Source organism: Nanorana parkeri, unplaced genomic scaffold, assembly GCF_000935625.1.
Source record: "Nanorana parkeri isolate BGI_ZX_2015 unplaced genomic scaffold, ASM93562v1 scaffold206, whole genome shotgun sequence".
Lineage (NCBI taxonomy): Eukaryota > Metazoa > Chordata > Amphibia > Anura > Dicroglossidae > Nanorana > Nanorana parkeri.
Window position 1 is genome coordinate 919,656 of NW_017306474.1, and position 8,712 is coordinate 928,367.

An 8,712-nucleotide genomic window follows, 5' to 3' on the forward strand; every position below is an offset into this window, starting at 1 on the left:
CTCCCCCAACGGTGATTTTATTACGGATCCCCGCTGCCACAGACCCTACAAGCGGGGGACAGCAGCGGGGATCCATGGAGTCTCTCATTCCTCCCTGGGGCTATTTAAACCACCTGTACCTGATGAATGCCACACGCCCCTCTGAGGAAGCCCCACTCGCTTGGGGGAAACGCCGCGTCAGGGATAGCGTGTTACCTGCCTCCCTGATGACCCAGGACTTACTGCCTTATCATTACATTTGTCGGGTTAAGGAATCTATGCCACACTGATTGTATTGAGCGAGGTTTGCATATACAGCACAGCAATAACACAAAGTACCGGCTTCTGATTTGAGATCGAGCGGAGCCGACCTATGCACCTTTGCAGCTGCAGTCAGGCTTACGACTGAGCTCCGCTCTGGGCATACTGCCCCTGGAATATTGTCTGTCCCTGTATCAACGTGCGGCTGCACTTCTAAGGGAAACCCGTGGGCTGTCTCTCACACATGAGGCAAGATTTGTAGCCCTTTCGGGTAATACTTGTCCAGGATCAATCATGAGAAAAGCCGTGTAAACCTTCAGAATCACAGCAAACAACTACCAGGATTACAATTTACTACACAAACATCTTTGATTTGGATACTATCCAGACATCTTCTACGGAATCACGGATGGATTTTCTTTCTCTCTGTGGCCACAGATGAATTAGTGAGTAACTTTGCTACATATCGATATCATTGTATCCACTGTTGTTATACAGTGCATTTGCTCACATCAGTGACTGCCTGTCATCCTGCCGATACATTTAACCCTGACTACCCTGTCCCACTATTTGGGCCATCTTAGGGAAGCTGTGTCTTTGTTTTAAACAAAGTTTAATGTCATGTATGAGGTGATTTTTTCCTTACACCGCTTGATGATCTAATAAAAATTATGTTTTCTATATCTTATACTATTGAATTACTTGCTCATTGGATCGCTCCATTAATGGGATTTCCACACTAAGGGGATTGTGCTTTTTGAATACTAATTTTGAAACCCAGGAGCTTGATCCATATAAATTGTATATTCTCTGCGTTACTCCTTTCCCCAGTGTGCATACATATAGTAGTATTCTCATATTTAAGGGAGGGAACCCTTTTCACAGCAGAGGCACCGTGTCACTATCCCAGTAGTTGAGGCGCTTGGCGATAAACGTGCGGGGAGGCGCCCTGGGATGGGGGTTTAGGAGATGATGGTGGGCTCTTTCCATAACAAAGGCCTCGTAAAAAGTAAAGCACCCAAACAGGGAGACTAAAAGTTGTTCCAGGAAGGCCTCCGAGTGTTGCCCTACCACCCAAAGTTTGAATCTACAAAGTCGATTTTCTTGGTCTTAAGTGCTGGAGAGTGGAGACTATAATCACAGAGTTGGAGCACACCCGAGGTCAATGGAGGCAGCTTATCTCCCACATGGCTGATGCATGACTCTGCTTCGGTGATAGGGGAACGGAAAGCCTGCATGTCTTGTCGCAAAATAGAGACCTCAGCCTTTGCCTCCTCAATCCTGGTGGTCAGACTGGTCTGACAGGAAGTAATGGCTATCTTGATGTTATCAGCAGATGTGACCACCGGCAGCGTCTCGGGTAACTGCAACAAGGCTGCAGAGTCCACAGCAGGCCCCGAAGTGGTGGGCTCCTTTTGTTGGAACTTATCCAGCAGGGATGGAGTTTTTGGAGCACAAGTCATATCACAGGTAGTTTCCGCTTGCCCTGGAGCAATCCGAAATGTGTTTCCCTCTCCAGCTAAGTTTCCCAACAGCCGCTAATCCAAGCCAGATGCCACTCGTAGATATGTATTTTTATTGTGCAGTATTTACCATTTTCGCTGCATACTAGCAAACATTTATCATTCCCCCTCCTTATTTTGCTGATGTGTTAAAATGTCTTGCACGGTTTCTAGTAGCATCCCCAGATATCTTGATGATGGGAGAGTTTGAAGGTTATTTCAAACCAGTAATGGACAAATTTACAATAGCTCAAACAACTTCAACCTTGCTGCAACTCCTTTTGCTAGACTAGTATCTGAATTTGGCCTATATGATGTATGGAGAATGAAGCACTTAACTACATTCTGCTTCTCCCGTACCCATCATTTCGTATCTCAATCTGATCTGACCCTGCGTAATGAAAATTTGCTTCACTATATTCTATCTTAATAATTTGTCCCCAGCGGTCCCTCCGAATCATTCTCCCTTAATAATGAAACTAGAAGCACAGGTTTCCCACTGTCAGGCTGGAAAGGAAACCCCTACTAACTGAAATTGCTGATCATCACTTTTTTTTTCTTCTAATTTTCTTGGAATCCGTAGACACACAACCTCTATCCCTGTAATATGAGGTCTGGTCTTTCCTCATTAAAGGCATAATGAACATCAAACACCCATCTAAAACTTGGGAGACAGCTCTAATGGGAAAGGTATACTTATAAGAGGAGCGTGTCATTAACTACCCCTATCTATGTGGTACAATGCACAGCAGCTTTATAATTCCATCCCAGTAACCGAAGTGGAAAACAAAGGATTTTTTTGTTAAAGATATTTTGAGAAGGGGCGAATACAAGCTACCTACTGAGCATGATAGCAAAGATGCAGCAGGAATATTTATTTTTTTAAATTTATTTTTTTAAAGAACATAACTAATCATGAAGGCTCTACTACCCATATCCATAAAGAAATCTTAAACATGTTTTAAGAGCTTCTATGAGGACCTATACAGTTCTCAAATCCAGTTTAGTACAAATGCCTTAATACATTTCTTTTTACCCCACTCTTGTGATTTAGAGGGTGTAGATAGGGATGTACTAAATACGGAAATCACCCTGGAGGAATTGAGTGTAGCAATAGCTGAAGCCACTAATAACAAAGCCCCAGGTCTAGATGGATTACCATCTGAAATATACAAACATTATGGCTCTCCTCCTCAAGTTATTACATGTATTTAATGAAATAGCTTATACGGGTTTAATTGTCGATTTAAGAGTCGATGAACAAAGCTATCAATATTTGTAATTCCCAGACAAGAGTGTGACAAATTGCTGCCTGAATCTTATCGTACAGTCTGGTTATTTAAAAGAAGTTAAAAATCTTTGTGAGAATCCTAACTAATCGCTTGGCGACAGTGATACACTAAGGACATGATGGTCTATTTTGTATTATCCCCTCAGGATCAATGCCCATCAATATCAGTAACTTTAAATATGCAACTTGCCCCAGACAAGTTGGGTAACCATGCCCTACTTGCTCTGGATGCACTTAAGGTTTTCAACAATGTAGAGTGGAAATACCTGTGGTGGATACTGGATATGTTTTGACTTGAGGCAATATTTTATCAAATGGATTCAAACCCTTTGTGGTCCTTGGAGAACACCTTTGGGTAGATAATGTCCTTTCTTAACCCTTTACTTTAAAAATAGGAACGGGGTAGGGGTGTTTCTTGTGCCCTCTGGTTTTTTCACTTGCACTGGAACCCCTTGCAATAGCAATCAGACAAACAGAAGATATTTGTGGGTTTTGTAGGGAAGAAGATTAACTGGCTTTGTACACTGACGATGCAAACCTCTCCTTGGAGCATGTCAACGGTTCCTTAGTTACTAAAAAAAAAAAAAAAGCTCAACTTAACGCCCTTGTTGAATAGCGTGAAAAATAAATGTAAATATTAGTGATGCACCGAAATGTCGACCACCGAAACATATCGGCCGAAAATGGCACTTTTGACAAAATGCGAAAGTGCCATCTTTCGGCCAAAATTACAGTGCATCCTTAGTTTCTCTCCTCCCCGCTGGGCGCTGCTCTATGTTGCCTCTTACATTATTGATTTTAACTACCCCTTACTGCTGTTAGCAGAGCAAATATACAATTCGTTTATTTGGATCTGCTAAAAATGAGTTTAATTTATTTGACTCAATTTTGTGAACTTGGAAAAAAAATAACCAGAATTAAACTGAGCACTTTACCACTCCCCTAAAATGCATGAATCTTCACGGTTCCCCACATCAAGCAATACTTTTTAGCTTCACAGCTACAGAACATGGCAGGTTGGGACATGCTAAACCTTGATAACCCAGTCCAAAGGAATTATTAACAGTATAAATAAGGGATTGTGTTTTGTGCAAGCAGTAGAGGCAGGGACACTAAACACAGATTTCTGAACTATGTTGGGCTTAACTCCTTTACCCCAATATAGTGTAATATCTACTATACTGAACTCTACTGCATACTTTGTATGCAGTATGAAGAATTTGCACTCCCAAACAATGTTTAGCAATATCTACAGATTTGCCATGCCCTGAGTACACAGGCAGATACAACTGCCCTCTACCTAGACTACGTAAGTGATTCTAATACAAAATATAGCACAGGCTTCAACAAAAAAGGCCTTATTCACTCAAATATATGCAGCATTAATGGCTGGTCTTCAGGTGGCCATTCTGCCTTGTAGAGCTGGCTTAAAGGAAGATGTAGGCCCACTAATGGAAGAGCAGTGGAATGAAGCCCTGTCAATAGTTACCAAATTGTCTTTCATCCTCAATGAGGCTTACTCATTTATTCTGCATAGAATATATTGCATGCCTGAATGACTACACTAGTGTGAAAGGCAGGATACATCAGTCTGCCCTAGGTATGGACAGAGTGCTGGTGGTCTACTCTAGATGTTGTAGAGATGTCCTGATTCAGCTATTGGAAGAGTGTCCCTCAAGATCTCTCATTTCCATAACTACATTTTTTTTGGGGGGTCTGGAAATTAGGGATGCACTGATGCAGTTTTTTTGGTATCGAGTACCGATATTTTTTTTTATTATTTTTAGCATTATTTTTTTTATTATTCTAGTGTTACAATGCACATCATCAAATTAGAAACCACTTCCTCACAAAGCTTGTATTTTATTTGTGTCAAACAATAATATTTGTGTTTTGCAGTAACCAAAATCTCTTTCTATTATATTTTGTGAAGTTTAATTGTCAGCTCTGTGGGTAGGTGGGAGGCCAAGAGGACAATTTTTGTGTGTTTCATTTGTAATGACTAAAAAACATTACCACATCTTATGTAAGTATTGACACAATAATTTGCAAAACAATCTTTTAAACAACTTTTTGATCTTTGTGACTGCAGGCACTGTGTAGCTATTCACCCACAAAAGTTCACAGCAGCACCAAGGTCTTCAAAGTTAGTCAGCGCCCTGCTCCTCTCCTACCTGTTCTGTCTTGACATTAGAGATTGAAAGGCAGAAGGTATAGAACATCTTTAGTACTGCTGCTGAGAAGATGAATTGTTTCACAGTGCCTGCATCATCTACCGAAGGCATAGGACTTGCTCTTATACATCGGATCAAAAAAAGATCCACTTCACCTAACTTTATTTTTTCTTCCTAGAAATGTGTTCTGCTAAGTAAAGAAAAAGTGAACCTATCCCTGCAAAGCATGACTATCTTGTGGAAGAAACAAAAGTTTGAAACTGAATACAAAGAGGCCACATCCAGGATGAAGGAGCTGGAGGTAAATGTTTAAGGCAACATAATTGCATGCATTCGCTTAGGACTGATCAGTATGTTCTTGCGGAGTCAAAGTGCAAAGTTTCCCTTAAATTATTTTGTAGATTTTCATACAGTTGTACATACCTGCTCTGCTTAGTAAATGAAAACCTTGTCTACAGAGATATCAGGATCTTTTAGTACAGCGCCTATATTGAAAACATGGAATCACCTCCATCAAACTACTTGTGGATTTAGAAGAAGGCTTTTGGGTGCAAATTACCTACTGGTATAAAGTGAAAAGATCCATCTTATTTTCCATTAAACTACTTTTCAGGTGAAAAGTATGTTGAATCTTTTCTTTTTCTACTGAATAAAGTCCTTGTCTGCAGAGGTATCAGTAAGTTGGGGTATTGCACTCCTGCTGAATCTGACCAAATTGGCAGAACTCTTTCTTAGAAAGAAAAAAGCCTTGCACCGTCCTTCATAACCTTTTTTTAAAAAAATATCGCTTATACATGCCTAAAAAAATCAAGGTGTTGTATGGCTGGTCATGTGATATCCCGGGTCCTCTTTCAGTAGCGCCATTGGGTGCGCTTCTTTACTGCATAGAGAAGCACTGACATTGGGGCATCAATTCTGCTTTCTGGGATACTCTACTCCGAGTCCTTCCTGACGCTGGTTGTCTTAACCCTTAAAAGGTCCGGCACTGGACACCTAGCGCATTGTGTCTTTGTGGGAGAAGGATGGGGAGGATGTGAGTATTACATAGTTACATAGTATTTGAGGTTGAATAAAGACACATGTCCATCAAGTCCAACCTATTGTGTGTGTGTGTGTGTATAGATCCCTGAGTCATCTCGTTTTTAGGAGTACTACCCCCTCCCTCTTCTCCCACCTCTGTCCCTCCTGAACAGGTTGTACCCCTCTATATTGGTGGCCCAATCATGTGTGTTGTCTAGCCTTGAGAGCTGTTTTTTCAATTGCTGGAATGGTTAATTTTTACTTTTCAATCTTGACTAGCAAAAGTGTGTCCATTCCAGAATGTGCAAGGCTATCCCCTTCACTGTCAGGTCATTCTCTGCTCCCTCTGGGCCAACCCCCTCAAATGTGCTACCTAGAGAGCAATTTAATTCCAAGCAAACGCCCTCTCACAGACTTTTTTTCTGCCTGGGTTTTCACTTCCAGGTGGAGGTGGGAAAAAATAAAGGAACTGTTTTTAGTTCCCTGGAGTCCTCATGAAGCGGACCTCTTCCCTGACATTTTGACATTTCCCCTAAGATAAATCAAATCCTTTATGTCCTTGTTGTGGACCCTGCCATCTTATGCCTGAACAAGACCCTTACAGCCCCTGTAGAGCATGTCTCTCTTTTCAAGGAACACATGGACAAGAGGTTAGAAGCTCACTTTAAAGCCTAATTTGCCCTTGCAGTCAGACACTGTGGTTGCCTCTATGGCAATGCGTCAGACCTTGTCAAGCTGGTCCAAAGCTATGGTCAAAGACCCCAGATCTATCTTGACTGATCCTGAAGCTCTGAAGCAGCTGGAGCTTTTCGCTGGACCCTGCACTACAGCTTGGGTAGCCTGGTGGATACTCTCCACCTGATATCGAGGGTGAACATTGTTCACATACGGCAGATCCTTTGGCTCAAGTGTTAGTCTGCAGAGCTCCCTGCAAGAAAAGCCTAGACGCATTCCTTCCACTGGAAGACACCTTTTGGTGAATCCTTCGATACCTAAATCAAGGAAGCCGCCATGGGTGGTGGGGGGCATGGTAAGGGTACCTTCTTGCCTCAGGCAAAGAGGTCTAAGACTCTGATAGCAATGTCTTTGCAATTCCATCACAAGGCCTGGGCCTCCAAGCCCGTTAAGGCGAAAAGTAAACCCTTTCCACAATAAAGGGGTACCCCTACTTTAATAAATGGTCGGTTGTCTCTTTAATGGTGGACCTCCCAATTACAGGGTCTTCCAACCTGGATTCAAACAGACAATACTGTGGCTACGGCTTACATCAACAATCAAGGAACTACCAAAAGCCACGCTGTACAAAACAAAGCAAACCTGTTTCTGGCTTGTGTGGAACTTCCTGCCCGGCCTGTGGTACACATTCCAGGTGTGGATAATTGGTAGGTAGACTACCACAGTCTGGACCCTGTGGTGTTTTAATCCTTTTGTCGCTGGTGGGGGATACTGGACGTGGATCTTCTGGCGTCCACTTTCAACAAGCTAGAGGGGTTTGTTGAGTGGACTAGGGATCCTTGGTGCAAGGCCAGGAAGTTCCATCCTTGGAAATACTGGGTGGGATGCATTTTATCCTTCCTATCACTCTGATGGTACTCAAGGCTGAGCACTAGTCCAGGCCAAAGTCCTGATATCTGCCATGGAGATTATCTTCCAGTTACTAACTTGCCTCCCACTCATTGGGAAATACCTTTTATGCAGGGAGTGGCCCATGTTCTTCCCTGTGCTCTGGTTACTCTGTGAAGCCTCAGTCTGATTCAGTTGACTCTTCAGAAGCCACTCTTTGAACCAATCTGAGATCCTTCTCTGCCATTGCTCACTCACAAGGTGGCCTTTCTTACAGCCATCACTTCTGCTAGATGTGTTTCTGAATCAGCAGCTTTGCCATGCAAGAAGCCTTTTCTAGTCAGCCATAGAGATAAAGTTAAGTTGAGGCCTAAGGTGGTCTGCCCTCCACCTTAATCGGGACATTGTGTTACCATCTATGTGTCCTATACCAAAACATCCTAAAGAAATTTCCCTCCATTGTTTTGGACATTTGTTCCCTGTTTGGGTTGTTGGTTTTTATTATGCCTGTTTGCTGTGTTGCCAGGAGTGGGAGGGGTTATGCAGGAATGTCCTGCAGCTTTGATTGATTTCCCAGTGACCAGTCACCTGAAGATAACTGCATAACCCAATGATTAAAGAATTTTAACTCCTTGTGTCCTCTAAAGGTGGCCATACACCTTGCAATTATCGTTCGATTTCCTTCGTGCCCTTATCGTACCGTCGCCCGTGTTCTGCTCTGATACCCCATCATGCACAGACCAATGTGGATTTCGATTATCACTCGTCATCAATACGAACTGACCGAATTTCGTCGCTCGACAGAACTGATTTTCGTTTGCGAATGTGCAGTATTCATGTTGCGATTTGTTTTATTCTTTTATTTCCCCTTCCCCCCCCCCCCCCCCACATAAAAAAAATACAACCCCTGTACATATATATA

General features: G+C 42.5%; 1 protein-coding gene across 2 annotated transcripts in view; it reads left to right on the forward strand.

The window, feature by feature from the left end:
* Positions 1–8,712, forward strand: part of SMC5 (structural maintenance of chromosomes 5) — a 67,870-nt gene that overhangs the window by 30,838 nt on the left and 28,320 nt on the right. For both annotated transcript variants that reach the window (XM_018555644.1, XM_018555643.1), the window contains exon 17: positions 5,386–5,508. In XM_018555644.1, coding sequence (XP_018411146.1) covers positions 5,386–5,508 — 123 coding nt within the window. The remainder of the gene's footprint in view (positions 1–5,385; positions 5,509–8,712) is intronic.